Source organism: Diaphorina citri, unplaced genomic scaffold, assembly GCF_000475195.1.
Source record: "Diaphorina citri unplaced genomic scaffold, Diaci psyllid genome assembly version 1.1 scaffold76, whole genome shotgun sequence".
Classification (NCBI taxonomy): domain Eukaryota; kingdom Metazoa; phylum Arthropoda; class Insecta; order Hemiptera; family Psyllidae; genus Diaphorina; species Diaphorina citri.
The window spans coordinates 209,883-226,393 of record NW_007377513.1 but is presented as its reverse complement, the minus strand read 5'-3'; the positions used below and the strand labels follow the sequence as shown (position 1 = coordinate 226,393).

General features: G+C 33.5%; 1 protein-coding gene across 1 annotated transcript; it reads left to right on the top strand.

Annotated features, from left to right (window-relative positions):
* The first annotated feature begins 1,359 nt into the window (after positions 1 to 1,359).
* On the top strand, positions 1,360 to 14,630 carry LOC113472559. Its single transcript, XM_026832349.1, has 6 exons — positions 1,360 to 1,392; positions 11,197 to 11,235; positions 11,487 to 11,497; positions 12,140 to 12,677; positions 13,030 to 13,084; positions 14,543 to 14,630. The coding sequence occupies exons 2-6, from the start codon at positions 11,232 to 11,234 to the stop codon at positions 14,628 to 14,630; spliced, it is 696 nt and encodes a 231-aa protein (XP_026688150.1). The 5' UTR covers positions 1,360 to 1,392; positions 11,197 to 11,231.
* The last annotated feature ends 1,881 nt before the right edge of the window (positions 14,631 to 16,511 follow it).

The window sequence follows — 16,511 nt, the reverse complement described above, 5'->3', positions numbered from 1 at the left end:
TCTTCTCATGTGAAGTTAGTTATAAAATTAGAATAGAAAAAGAGTGGAAACTAAAACAACTGCGTCAAACGTTAGTACATCGGTTATCTACATAGATAAGCTATGTACACATATTGGTAATACATGTAGTTATTTATCATGTTGGTATCTACTACATCTACTTGTGTACATAAATGAAAGAAGGAAAAGAGACTTCCTCAATAAAGACGTTCAAGAAATTGTTCATTTGTACTCGGACTTTACAGTGAGAAGAATCTAAATTGCCTAGTGTTGTGTGTTTATAACTTGTTTTCTATTATCTTCCATGATTAATTAAACGTCCTGAAGATTTTAACCTGTTAGTTTGTAAACCTATTAATATCGCTTCTGGTTTGGCAGTGGGTTCTGTTTGATTTCTATCCTCTTCTATTTTTTGAAACAATCTCTCTTACTCGTAGTTATTACACTTATTACCTATGTTTGCTGGGTCCACGAAATCATAGGTACCTAATGGCATAGGTACCCACTTTAGTATATCCTCTTCAGGCCAACTGAGTTATTTCTATTAGTAGGTAACTTTACTTTGTGAACCGTTTGTGTTTTTGGTTGTCCCTTTGTGCAAGATTTTTTCCTTTTCTTATGAACTCACTTTAGTTTATGATTTTTTTCTCTCGAATATTTTTAGTAGCGAGCATCAAACGACTTGTCCTTACGCTCACCCGTCTAAATTCACACCATGTTCGACATTACTTAACTATCGATGTCAGAGGGACATTTTAGGATTCTAGAACAGGACCACTTTAGTTTATGATTTTTTTCTCTCGAATATTTTTAGTAGCGAGCATCAAACGACTTGTCCTTACGCTCACCCGTCTAAATTCACATTCGACATTACTTAACTCTCGGTGTCAGAGGGACATTTTAGGATTCTAGAATAGATACGGACCTAAGGTACATTAAATTCATTCATTATATTTCACTTGGAGCAATGCTGTCAGTCCGTATTAGGATTTGTCATAAATTTACATGAAGGCTACTTATTAAGAGCCTTCTGGGTTGAAGCCTTTTGACCTTACGCCTTTTAGTGCCCTATATTAATAGGATCCAGGTTATATTATACAATGACTTTAAGTGAATAGAAAACTCTTCTCTAACGACGGTATCTCTTAAGATTAGGATTCATATATGCGTATAGTATCGTAGATTGTTTAGTGAACATACATATGTGATAGTGATCTTGACACGCTCAAAAAAAGTCAATTTTCGGAGTGCGAATTAAGATTAGGATTCATATATGCGTATAGTATCGTAGATTGTTTAGTGAACATACATATGTGATAGTGATGTTGACACGCTCAAAAAAGAATCGTGCGCTGACTGGTGTAGCTATTTGTCATGGATCTTCCCCTGGTAGTAAGTTGATTTATAAACTTTTCAATAAGTGTTTTTTTTTTACGAGAAAATTTTGTTACTTACCCAATAAATAAAAATAACTACTTAATATTAGGTGCTCAAGTTACATTAATTTATGTGGATGACAACATTTACCTATATTGCGGAAAATACATGAAAACCATATTTTATTTTATTTTATTACAAAACCTTTTGTGTTTACTTTATTTTTTGAAACAATTTCTCTTACACTCGTAGTTATTACACTTATTACCTATGTTTGCTGGGTCCACGATCCACCAATCATAGGTACCTAATGGCATAGGTACCCACTTTAGTTTATGATTTTTTTCTCGAATATTTTTAGTAGCGAGCATCAAACGACTTGTCCTCACGCTCACCCGTCTAAATTCACATTCGACATTACTTAACTCTCGGTGTCAGAGGGACATTTTAGGATTCTAGAATAGGTAGTCTTTACGCCTTTTAGTGCCCTATATTAATAGGATCCAGGTTATATTATACAATGACTTTAAGTGAATAGAAAACTCTTCTCTAACGACGGCTAAAGCCTGAGAACCTCTTACTTGATCAAAACCTTCACGTTAAGATAGCTGACTTTGGTCTCTCCAACATGATGATGGATGGAGAGTTTCTCAAGACAAGTTGTGGCTCTCCTAACTATGCTGCCCCCGAAGTTATCTCTGGTAAACTGTATGCAGGTCCTGAGGTAGATATCTGGTCGTGTGGTGTCATCCTGTATGCTCTCCTATGTGGCTCCCTACCATTTGATGATGAGCAAGTATCCACATTATTTCGCAAGATAAAGTCTGGTATCTTTCCTATCCCAGAATACTTGAATAAGTCAGTTGTCAGTCTCTTATGTCAAATGTTACAAGTAGATCCTATCAAGCGTGCGACTATAGAAGATATCAAGAATCATGAGTGGTTCAAGTTTGAGCTGCCTGCTTACTTGTTCCCGCCACCTTACCAGAAGGATACTTCCGTCATAGATACAGATGCTGTAGCAGAAGTGTGTGAGAAGTTTAGTGTGAAAGAATCGGAGGTTCATAATGCATTGCTAGATGGAGACCCACATGATCAGCTTTGTATTGCCTATCATCTTATCATAGATAACAAGAGATTGGCTGATGTTGTAGAACGCTATGAAATCAAAGACTTCTACGCCGCGTCCACATCTACACCACCTTGTAGTCCTAGTGGAGATCCTGTCAAGACACATCCAGAACGAATGAGGGAGAGAATGTTGAGGCGAGAAGGAATCAAAGCTGGAGCAAACATGGAGAAGAAGGCCAAGTGGCACCTAGGTATCCGTAGTCAAAGTAAACCTATGGATATTATGAACGAAGTGTACAGAGCAATGAAAGCCCTTGGCTTCGAGTGGAAACTAATGAATAATTATCACGTTAGAGTGCGCCACAGTAACAAAAGAACTAAGATGTCGCTACAACTGTACCAGGTGGGCTATAAGAATTATCTCCTGGACTTCAAGAGCATTAGTAATGAAGAGGACATGGGCTTATGTTCTGAGACTCAACTGTCTCAGACAGTCCTTAGCAATCACAATATAATGGAGTTCTTTGAAATGTGCGCTGCTCTTATCAGGCAACTTGCATGTTGAGTCTAATCAGTCATCAGCCTAGTCTACAACTAGAATACCAAAGTACACAGAGCAAAGTACACTGAAACAAGCGTACCAAGTTCCACGAGAAATGAAGTGTGCAGATAATGTCTTTCATAAATGATTGTGAGATTCCCAATTTATTGTATTGTCTTAGTTTAAATATAAACTAATATTTTTTGCTATTTCTTATGTAATTTCTGGGTTATGATTTTGGGAAGGGAATTGAAAGGAGCATAAAATTATTCTTAGAAAAAGGTAATCAGCTCAAAAGTTGTGTTTAAAAGAACATCAACTTTTTCTGCTGATATATTGTATTCGCATGAAAGATGTTCTAAATAAGTTGAGTTGGTAGGCAATTGATACCGAAGTCTAAAAATAATGAAAAAGTTTTGTTGCAATAGAATTAAGGACCTAATTTAGGTAATAGTTGTCCCTTGATAATAATTCTTTATTAGGTACCTACGTATTTTACCTATGTACCTACATATTACATGATTGCATTTCATTAATATTAAGTACTTGATAGAAAATCCTTGGCGATTATCATTAAATTATTATTTTTATATAGGTGTATATTTATTGACTTGGACGAAATCTGAACCCATATCTCCTGGATTAGAAAGCAATGTCTTAACTGCTAACTTGATAAGGCTAAGGGTTCAACTATTTGGTTCATAATATTAAATAGGTACACATGTACTTTATTTACTTATTTTGTTTTATTTTTCTGTGAAGTTAAACCATTTTTTGCGTGCATTAATTCTTGTAGGTAACTAAAACGTTGTAAAACTTGATTTTCATTTTTAGTGGGTGTTCCATGTTTTATTTTACAGGAACTAAATGGTGTGGTACTGGGGACATAGCGCGGGATATTAGTGACACAGGTATCTTCCATGATATCGATTCTTGCTGTAGAGACGTTCCATGTTTTATTTTACAGGAACTAAATGGTGTGGTACTGGGGACATAGCGCGGGATATTAGTGACACAGGTATCTTCCATGATATTGACTCTTGCTGCAGAGACCACGACCTTTGTCCAGAGAACATTGTGGCTAAATCTACAAAGTACAACCTTACCAATGACGGTTCGTTTACGAGGTGAGTAGAATCAATATAATGTCTTATCGTCCCGAAATCGAAGATAGAAGGACGATAGGAGAGAAGGAAACGAACTCTATCTGTTCAGGATAAAGTTCGCCTCAGACTTGAATCGAATCCGCGACCTAGCGCTTACGAGACGTGCTACCCTCCAATATAACTAGGCTGGTAGAGATTTATTCTTCAAATATATATCGTGCGCTGACTGGTGTAGCTGTTTGTCATGGATCTTCCCCTGGTAGTAAGTTGATTTATAAACTTTTCAATAAGTGTTTTTTTTTTTTTTAACGAGCAAATTTTGTTACTTACCCAATAAATAAAAATAACTACCTAATATTAGGTGCTCAAGTTTTTTTATGTCGGAAAATTTTAAAATAATAGGTAGGTATCCTTTTTGCCCAGTTTCAATCCATCCGGTTAAAATTGATGGCTAAAAATTCAAGTTACAACTTTTGACCCAAACAAACAAACAAACTTATTAATGAGGTATCCTTTTTGCCCAGTTTCAATCCATCCGGTTAAAATTGATGGCTAAAAATTCAAGTTACAACTTTTGACCCAAACAAACAAACTTAATAATTAAAAATTAATATGTATAAACGTACAAAGACATTAACATTGGAAGACGAATGTAGTCTCTCCAGATATGACGCCTTCATTATGCATCATTTATAATGTGCCAAAAATTGAGCCCTCAATCCCTTATTCTTTTCAAGTGACTCAACATAAATATTATTGTTAATAACAATGATTTAGGACTGATTGCCGACAGTGACCTTGTCATAGATTGTTATTAAATCAAATATTTGTCCCTGTACATTGCCTACCTAACATGGGCGAATAGATTTCGTAGATCGTACTTCGGCAAATTACAAATTATACATCCGAATTAACCCAACCATGACTAATAATGAACTTGGAAGCTTGTAGTCCTTATAGTTGTAGCAGCAGCAGCAGCTAGATAACTTAGTACACTTGTACATATATTAGTTACAATAGTACATGCAGCATGCAGTCTTCTATCAGAAGCAGAAGTAATCTGGGTTTTTTTTATAAGAATTTTTCAGGAAAAACTCCCATGATTAAGGATGAGTATGAGCCTACCAGAGTAAATTAAGTGACATTTAAAATAATTTTTGTATGTAATCTGGGTTTTTTATAAGAATGGGGCACAACCAAATGAATGAGAACCCCTAGTACAGGCAAACCAGACCATTTGAGAGTTTTCATTCATGTAAAGAATATTGTAAGTAAATATGGGACCTATTCCTCTATCAACTCTATCGACTCTATCAGATTTTGGCACTTTTTGCTCGTAACACGGCAAACATTATCAAACAGTACCTACTACTTTTTTTATTATTATTATTACTGATTGAGATGTCCTTTCAGGGAGATAGGCCCATAGATTGTGGTCTAGATCTTCCTTGATAGAACTAACAGTCTCTTGTTATTAGGACTTTACCCTATTACATCGAAATATGCTTTCGTATTTCAGTATTGGTGGTAGTAGGGTCTGTGGATATAGTCCTAAGGATGAGCACTTTACCCTCTATTACATCATTCCCCCCCCCCCGTATTTCAGGATTGTTGTTAGTAGGGTCTTCTGAAATAGCCCTAAGGATAAGAATTTTACCCTATTACATCGAACTCTTCTTTTTTATTTCAGGAGACTCCGGAAGTTCTATTGGGAGAAACAGGGAGGAGAACAGCTAACCCTAACCAGCCTAGCTATATAGCTGGCAGTTCTTCAAAGGGTTCTCTCTGCTTTTAAAAAATTAGCACAAGTCCTCACGATGGTTGACTGCGGTTCAGGACGAGCCTATTAAACATGGCTAGAGACCATCACCCAGGTGTATGGCAGATACTAAAAGATATCCTCTCTTTAATCTGCCATCACCATTCGGCGAAAGCTAAAGCCGCTACAACAACAACAAAGTTGGTACACTGCTAGACTCTGGGTCAGAATAGAACTGTATAGTTTTTGGGCGATAGGCGAGTTATTTTTTCCTCAAAAATTGACCTTTGGGGCTTATTATAGGTATTGACTGATTTTCGAATGAGATTATTTTTCAAGTGACTTAACGTCACTATACTTACCTATGTACCTAGCGCTAGCGATACGAAAACCTGCAGCCTTCCACACACATCGGTGGAAAGAGCTAAGTAATTATTCCCTCGATGAAAACAATCTCAATATCTAGATTCCAGAATATCTAGTTTATCCTCCCAAAGGCAGTACTCTGAACTTGGCGCCCAGTTTCCCGTTATCTTTGAAGATCATCTCTTGGTACGCCTCATGCACACCTCCGGGCAAATTGTAATTGTACGTACAGTCACACGCACCGCCATAGTCCGGCATACATAGGCAGCCGAACGAGATCATGCTGTTTCCTGGACAAACGAGACACAACAAATTAAACTAGTCGTCACGATGGCTTAAGCTACAGTCACATGCAAAAATTAGGGACAGAATGAGTGTGAAGGGCATCCACTCGTAAAATTTGTAACCAAAACCAAATGTCAGCCCAATGCAATCGCCCTAGTTAGGGCTGATTGAGAGGCTGACGAAAAACGCCGACCCCGTCTGTACACGGGAAAAGACGAAGAAAAAGAAGAGAATATTGACTTTGGGACTTTTTAATTTTCAACAATATTGGTCGCGTGTGCCTGTAAGCATTAGGTCGATTCCCGCCCGGGGCGGATTTTATCCTGAACGGATAAGGTTCGTTCTTGGAACACCTGGCTTTCTTCCTTCTCTACTCTTACTCCTTCTCCCTTCGCTTTCGGGACGATAAGACCTCAAATGATTTAGGTAGGTACGTATGTATGTACATCATTTAATTTTGACTATCACAAAATAAACCCAGTACCTACCTACTGAGAAATAAACCCAGTACCCAGTACTTACTGAGTCGACAGAAAAATTCTTAACAAGCACATAGTACCTAAGCACATCTGAAGGAATAAAAGTAGGTAGGTATTTCCTTTCAAAATGTCATAATACCATAAACGTGTTTTTCTTTCATTAACATCGTGAACATTTTATAATATTACGTAAATACCGGTTCTTCTCATGTGAAGTTAGTTATAAAATTAGAATAGAAAAAGAGTGGAAACTAAAACAACTGCGTCAAACGTTAGTACATCGGTTATCTACATAGATAAGCTATGTACACATATTGGTAATACATGTAGTTATTTATCATGTTGGTATCTACTACATCTACTTGTGTACATAAATGAAAGAAGGAAAAGAGACTTCCTCAATAAAGACGTTCAAGAAATTGTTCATTTGTACTCGGACTTTACAGTGAGAAGAATCTAAATTGCCTAGTGTTGTGTGTTTATAACTTGTTTTCTATTATCTTCCATGATTAATTAAACGTCCTGAAGATTTTAACCTGTTAGTTTGTAAACCTATTAATATCGCTTCTGGTTTGGCAGTGGGTTCTGTTTGATTTCTATCCTCTTCAGGCCAACTGAGTTATTTCTATTAGTAGGTAACTTTACTTTGTGAACCGTTTGTGTTTTTGGTTGTCCCTTTGTGCAACATTTTTTCCTTTTCTTATGAACTTTTTTTTCGTTTATTTATTTTTTTAATTTAATTTTTTATGATACGGACCTAAGGTACATTAAATTCATTCATTATATTTCACTTGGAGCAATGCTGTCAGTCCGTATTAGGATTTGTCATAAATTTATATGAAGGCTACTTATTAAGAGCCTTCTGGGTTGAAGCCTTTTGACGGTTTGGTAATTTTAACTTTAACTAAAATTAACTAAACTAAGTTTGAAACCTAAAATCTAACTTAAAACTTAACTTTAAAAACTTCAATTTAAACTTGAATTATTTTTCAAGCTCAACTAGATTTAGATCTGATCCTCAAGTATCCATTATCGTAAGGAGACTTCCTTTTGACGGTTTGGTAATTTTAACTTTAACTAAAATTAACTAAACTAAGTTTGAAATCTAAAATCTAACTCAAAACTTTTAAAACTTAACTTTAAAAAACTTCAATTTAAACTTGAATTATGTTTCAAGCTCAACTAGATTTAGATCTGATCCTCAAGTATCCATTATCGTAAGGAGACTCCAGACTCCATCTCAATGTACTTCTTTTGTCGTTTCGGCATACTCGGAACAGTTTGCTGATGTGTTGCTCAGGATGTCCAGTTGTCCAGTCTAGTGACTGAACAGTGTGACGGCCAAGGTTAGGAATATATTGAACCCTACACTAGAAGTATACATAGGAGATTCTGCCGTATTATTGGAATCAATCGTGCGCTGACTGGTGTAGCTGTTTGTCATGGATCTTCCCCTGGTAGTAAGTTGATTTATAAACTTTTCAATAAGTGTTTTTTTTTTACGAGAAAATTTTGTTACTTACCCAATAAATAAAAATAACTACTTAATATTAGGTGCTCAAGTTTTTTTTATGTCGGAAAATTTTAAAATAATAGGTAGGTATCCTTTTTGCCCAGTTTCAATCCATCCGGTTAAAATTGATGGCTAAAAATTCAAGTTACAACTTTTGACCCAAACAAACAAACTTAATAATTAAAAATTAATATGTATAAACGTACAAAGACATTAACATTGGAAGACGAATGTAGTCTCTTATTTTAATAATATATTTTTTTAATAAAGAAATAATAACTATTTTTATAACTTAGTTGTATAGTATAATATATTATAATATAATATTTTCATCTCCTAATACTAAAATTAAATGATTTAACTTCTTCAATTCATACATGCCAAAAATGTCAACAGTATGGTACTTAATACATGTCCTCAATCAGTTCATATACCTATTTAGTCAAGATGTACATATTTTATTATTATTTTCTATCGCAGATTTATGTACCAAAATTTTTTTTTCTTCCTCTTCTTCTTCTTCTTCTTCTTCTTCTTCTTCTTCTTCGAGGTAATAATATCATCTACCTTGTAAACTGGAACATAACACCAGAGTAGATTGAAGTAATTTTGCAGCAGGAAATGTATGAATTGAACATTAAACAATGATAAACAAAAGTAATGAGTTTGAACTTAAAATATCTTCAATAGATAATATTACTAATGTATGTAAGTACCTGATGTATCATTAGTTTTTGCTTCAAACTCTCAATTACTAGAAATTTTGTTAAGAATGCGGGAAATTTTGAGAATTAGAGAAAAAGGTAGTCTCGTTATGTAAACTGCCCTAATTCCAAATAAAGATAATCTTGAGGGAAGCAAAAACAAGATAGTATAAATGAGAAAATTTTCAACATACGTAGATACAAAATAATAAAGAGGACTTATTAAGTATAAATAATTATTATTCTAGCTATACCTATGATTAAGTTCTTAAAATTAATATAATAAAATAATAAATTATTTAGTCTTATAGAAAATAATGTGTGGACTTTAAAAATAATAAAATATTTCGCGTTTTATTTACAATTACACGTCATATAAAATGATTCTTCTTTATTATTTCAAATATAAATAATTAAAATAATAGAAGTATGTAGTAAAAATATATTATATTTTATATATGTATTATTAATTATTATGTAAATACTAAAATTATAATTTTAGTGTATCTAAGAGTTGTTTGTAGTTGGTTTTAAAATTATTATTTTTTAATATAAATACATGAAAGTTCTACATTGTTATTTATATAGTAAGTATTTTTCGTGTTGTTTCCATATTCAACCAACATATACTTTGTGAAGAATACATGACTATTTTTTATCTATTTTTTTTTCAAAGAAATGTCTATTTTCCATTTATATGTCGTTATAGGTACATCGTGCGAATACTGTAATCTGTGAGGTGGCAATTTTTAATGAGTTTTCAAAAGCAAGAGGTCTCGGAATAATAAAAGTCGTCCTTAATTTGGACTACTACCAAAAACGAAAATTATTTATTCAGTGATTTTGATTGGTTCGTTCACGTTTACTCGTTTGTTGATTTAAATTTTAAAGTGGTAGGCAGATCCCCTTGGGAGTACGACAGTATCACCCTTTTCCGTGAAAAAATAGGCGGTAGTCAAAGAGACACTCGTCAGATAGGTAGTCGGAATGCCAATTGCGATTTAAGGAAAGATCCAAAATTCCAAACTGAAATGTGACTAGTTCAATGTCAATGTTAGGACTACATTATATCCGGAGTTATCAGCAAAGATATCACGTACTACTAAGTTAGGAACCTATTCTAGTGGACACTGCACATCATGTGAATCATATCATATGAATCATACGTGAAACAATATTAACCACGTAAAGACCTACAAAATTTTAAAATATTTGTACATTATATACGAACATGATAGATACTTGCGTACAAAGATCGGTACTTTTATACCTACATTTTCAGATGGCCATGTTCAAAAGAGAAGTATCTACAGTACCTATTGTTTATCAGTATCTATATAATTTTATTTACCTTTGAATAATTTATTGAAAGAGATAAAAAAATGATATAAAGAAATAATAAACAAAAAGTGCATTTCTCTCATCCTAAATTTAAATATATTTATTATACTGAGTTAACTTTGTGGTCGTTTTTGTGTAACTTGTAAAATATGTGAAATATTTGGTACCCACCTTTCGGCGACAAGTTACCCGTCTGCTCGTCCAGCTTGAGTGGGGTCGGGAAATGTCACCAGCACAGTCACCCATCGTAAATTAAATCTCTCGAGGGGAAAATCTTCAATATGCACAGGAAAAACAAAATGCATGCGAAAATTCCACGGGTTAAAACCAACAAGGAGTCATCTAATTAACTATTGGGTTAGGTAAACAAATCGTAACCTTATTACGAGCATCATATAAAGGTGTTTCTGCTATGAAAACTCAGAGAGACTTTTGATTTCGTGTGGGTGAGTTTAAAGTTAAAGTAAACTACGTCTGTGAGTATTTTGGAGCTATGGTATTTCGTCAGGTAAGTAACTAGTTCATAACATCAATGGCAGTGTGCTGTGTGTTTCTCTCCTTCCCCCTTTTTTGAGAATAATTCAGGCTTTAACTTTCGCGATTAGGATCTAACAGAAGCTTTCATAGGATCAATTATTTCTGAATTGGTTTCAGGTTCAATTCCAGAACCTGTGTCAATTAATGTAAAGATGAAGTTAAAGTAAACTACGTCTGTGAGTATTTTGGAGCTATGGTATTTCGTCAGGTAAGTAACTAGTTCATAACATCAATGGCAGTGTGCATGTGTGCTGTGTGTTTCTCTCCTTCCCCCTTTTTTGAGAATAACAATAATTCAGGCTTTAACTTTCGCAATTAGGATCTAACAGAAGCCTCCATAGGATCAATTATTTCTGAATTGGTTTCAGGTTTAATTCCAGAACCTATGTCAATTAATGTAAAGATAGGGAGCTTTGTGGTAGGCAGATCCCCTTGGGAGTACGACAGTATCACCCTTTTCCGTGAAAAAATAGGCGGTAGTCAAAGAGACACTCGTTAGATAGGTAGTCGGAATGCCAATTGCGAATTAAGGAAAGATCCAAAATTCCAAACTGAAATGTGACTAGTTCAATGTCAATGTTAAGACTACATTACATCCGGAGTTATCAGCAAAGATATCACGTACTACTAAGTTAGGAACCTATTCTAGTGGACACTGCACATCATGTGAATCATATCATATGAATCATGCGTGAAACAATATTAACCACGTAAAGACCTATCTCAACAATTGAAGACCAATGACCCCTTAATTACTGACTGCTCATATTGATGCTACTGACAAAACACTAGGTAGTACGTACCTACTGATGAAGAAATTTCAAAGTATATAGGTATTGAACATGTGCATGTTTGTAATAGGTACCTCTACCTACTTAAATAATAGTCTGATGATTTTTTTTTTTTGGCAATGAGGACCAGGAAATTATTGACTGGAACGGTAGAATACTTAAGAAGAAATAAGGAAGTATTTAGGTACCTAACTGAAGCTCGAAACTCAATTTATAATTACTTACCTTTTATGTTTTGTTCATTCAAATTTTTTGCTTTCCTTTTCCAGGTGTCCACTACACTACTGCTTCTCCTTCTCTCAATATCTTCCACTAAATCCGATGATCAAGAGCCCGAACCTAGTCCATCTGAATCTGGATACTCAGGTATCTTCCAAAGTGTAAAGCAACACCTGTTTGGCTCAACAGTTGATGAGGGCGAAACTGATGGTCAATCCTCCAGCGGTTCAGAGGTGAAGGACAGCCCTAGTGATTCCTCTGTGTACAGCTACGTCAGATCTATACCTCTCATCAAATATGACGTCAATGTCACCTTCGATAAATCCAAACTGAACGATGTGGTTAGTTCTATAGGAAAAACCACATCGGATATTAAGAAAGCCACGACAACCGTGCTGAAAGCTCCCCTGGATGTTTTGTCAACCATCAAAAATACCACCTCAGAGGGGATAACAAAACTGAAGGAAAGATCTGAGAATGCGACATACACGGAACATTTGCTGAACATTGCCAATGCGATCCCAATCATCAATCAGTTTGGACCGAAAATCACTGAAATTAGAGACCAAATCCAGTTCATTAAACCAGGTAAGTTGTGTATTAGGGAGGTATGTATGTATATTCAACAAATCCTAAATATTTGGTAAATAATAAAAGTCGCTCACCTAGTTAAAATCAAATGAGAAATAGTTTTGTGATATTCAAAATGTCCCCTATTCTAAAAGTTCAAGGCACGAGGCCGAGTGGCAGTTGTTTCGTCTCTGCTTGGGGTGGACTTAGCATTTAGTAAAGGAGGCTTTTAGTAATGCTGTGTTAGGCACAGATATTGTAAAGGGACTTTCCTAATATTTGGTAAATAATAAAAGTCGCTCACCTAGTTAAAATCAAATGAGAAATAGTTTTGTGATATTCAAAATGTCCCCTATTCTAAACGTTCAAGGCACGAGGCCGAGTGGCAGTTGTTTCGTCTCTGCTTGGGGTGGACTCAGCATTTAGTAAAGGAGGCTCTTAGTAATGCTGTGTTAGGCACAGATATTGTAAAGGGACTTTCCCCACATCACAAGAAATTCATTCTTACCACCATTATTAAATCTTTGGTTCTAATTTGATCTTTCTTATTTTGCTTTCCATTTGTGAAGTACATACCCATATGGCATCATTTAGAATGATAACACATATTTTACAAGTCAAAAATCAACATAAAATACATACCTACAGAGATAATGATTTTTAATAACATGATAAAATTATTTATTTCATAACTAGATTTTATTTTCACATGAGGGAAAAATTAAAATGAAAATGGACTTAGATGACAGTCGAAAATTAAAGAGACAAAGCCAACATTTTCTTTTAGATTATTTACATAAAATAGATACCTTAAAAAATAGTAAGTAAAAAATAAACAAATTAATTTAAATAATAATGAAAATTACATATAAAAAAAGATTCTAAATTGAAAAAATAATTAAACTAAAAAATAACTAGACTGTACTCTCGCCTCTCCATACCAGGATTAAGAGGAAATTTAGAAAATTAATATGAATAGGTAATAATAGTGACCAATTTAATAATGAAAATAAATAGAATGAAACAGCACCAGATATTTATAGGGTACTATTCTATGTATCAGAGGAAATACGATGAGATTATTAGGTATATTTATAGAGAATATTTTTTTTATTTTTTATTAAAGTTTACTCAATTAGTTTAGTCTCTGTGGGTCGGACATGGGTAATAAGTAGTACCAACAACCTTACACTTGAAAAATGGGTAAGTTATTGACTACCATAAGACCTATGTTCATAAAAGTAGGTAGTCATTTATATTGGTACTTACCTACCTATGTGTGTTAAGTACCTGCGCGTCTAAATATCAAGAACAAATGATAGGTACTACTTGTAAATTTAATTAACACAAATAAGTAGTGCATCAATTGCACGCTATAATACCTTAGAGTATTTGTTAATAGCTATTGTATAAATTATACCACGTACCTACAAGCATACTTATGTAGTTTTGTGTGTATGAAAGAAGAATGAAAGGAAATAATTTAATTATGTATAAATGATAGGTAGTGTTATAAATTATATGAAAGAGGTCATTAAATTAAGATATTAATACCTCGAATAAATATAAATAAAATGATAGGGATACAGTATTATAAACATCTTCAATAGTATCTTTATTTTAAATAATAGTATTATATCTACGTAATGAGAAAGTGTTAATTTTGAAAATTAGAAACGTAGTTTACAATAGAAGAACTCATATTAGTCTATAATGAGTACAACATCAACTTACAATTAACAAATGAAATTTATTTCGAGGACACTTTCTTATCCTAAAATTAAGTACACAGATAAAATATTTTAATGGAGACTAGATTTTTTTTTAGAAACCCATTTACTGATGAAATTTGTAATGAAACCTTCTCCATCTTTCTGTTTCAGTGATACAGAGCAATGTGCCGAATTCGAAATGGATCTCACCAAAGCTAAGAAATGGCAATGGTTTCCAAGCCCTTCGTTTGCTTTATGACAATTAAATAAAAAGGCCAAGAGATTGGTAAGGAAGCTGTACTGTACGTAGCTGACTTGAAATGTAAATATTTACTTGGGATTGGGACATTTATGATCTCAAATGTCCCATCGAAAACCTACATAGGAATATTTATACTTTAATTTAATTATTTATACTGAAAAGGCAAAGGCTGAAAATCTTCTGAAGAATAAAATAAAAATGAAGAGTGTTTAAATTTAGATATGTTACAACTAATATGCACTTTTTTATTTTAATAATATATTTTTTTAATAAAGAAATAATAACTATTTTTATAACTTAGTTGTATAGTATAATATATTATAATATAATATTTTCATCTCCTAATACTAAAATTAAATGATTTAACTTCTTCAATTCATACATGCCAAAAATGTCAACAGTATGGTACTTAATACATGTCCTCAATCAGTTCATATACCTATTTAGTCAAGATGTACATATTTTATTATTATTTTCTATCGCAGATTTATGTACCAAAATTTTTTTTTCTTCCTCTTCTTCTTCTTCTTCTTCTTCTTCTTCTTCTTCTTCGAGGTAATAATATCATCTACCTTGTAAACTGGAACATAACACCAGAGTAGATTGAAGTAATTTTGCAGCAGGAAATGTATGAATTGAACATTAAACAATGATAAACAAAAGTAATGAGTTTGAACTTAAAATGATGCAAGAAGTTTTTCGGGTAAGTAAATTTTGATTAATATTTTCCTTCAAAACAATTAATATTTAACTGGTGACACAGTATAACTGGCAAGGTTTTTAGTGACGGGGGTTTTACCCATCGGTTGGCGACAAGCTACCTGCCTCATTCTCACCTAGCCTTAGTGGGGTTGGGAAAAACCAACAGTACGCGATTGCCAGATGGTCACCGATCCGGATACTAACCACGCGCAATATTGCTTAACTTCATTGATCTCTTGGGAACTGATGTATTCAACGTGCCATCACCGTATAAGGCGTCAGTATCAGAGGTGGAGGTGTCAAGTCAGGGTCGAGTGGATTGGAACACATCACATGCCTTCAGGCACACTTTATTTGTTTTAAAATTTTGTTACAGATTCATTGTAAATAAATAAAAGAATAAGGAAAGTAAATAATGAAATGAATAAATTGAGGAAAGTATCTAAAATGCAAAATACATTATATTACGCTCATTGTGTAAGTTTTTTTTTATGATTTATATAATTGTATTTACCAGTGCACAGAAATTATTTATCATTGTCTTTTCTAATGAATGAATTCATAAAAAAGAGTATAATGAAGAAAGAATGGTATACATAAATAGGTAGGTAGATAATTCGTTGTACTTTTCGATTAACTACCTATATTATGTATATGTATTTGATTTCATAAAAAAGAGTATAATGAAGAAAGAATGGTATACATAAATAGGTAGGTAGATAATTCGTTGTACTTTTCGATTAACTACCTATACCTATATGTATTTGACTTCCTTCTTCATAAACATAACACAATACCAACATAGGTACGTACCTATTCAATAAATAGTTCTTAATGTGTCGTAAATATGACAAGAAGCCAAAAATGAGAAGAAAAATCCTCGTAATATTATAAAGAGAAAATGAAATGATTACGGGAGAAAGTACTTTTGGCACATCCACTAAAAAAAACTTTCATGCTTCTCTAAAATAATATCCGCCTGTCTCTGCAGCTATTTTTGTTAAACCTTTCATTAAGTTTGGAAAGAAATTGGTTGAACTACTTATCAATATTTTTATTTGGATGGTTCCAAAAATAAAATGAAACTCGAGTTTCTTTTGTACATCACATTAAAAAAACATTAGTAACGGGAAGAGAATATTTTTATTTGGATGGTTCCAAAAATAAAATGAAACT

Coding starts and splice junctions, on each gene's coding strand:
- LOC113472559 (XM_026832349.1), top strand. Junction 12,678..13,029: donor AATCCAGTTCATTAAACCAG/GTAAGTTGTGTA, acceptor TAAACGTTCAAG/GCACGAGGCCGAGTGGCAGT. Junction 13,085..14,542: donor TGGGGTGGACTCAGCATTTA/GTAAAGGAGGCT, acceptor TTTCTGTTTCAG/TGATACAGAGCAATGTGCCG.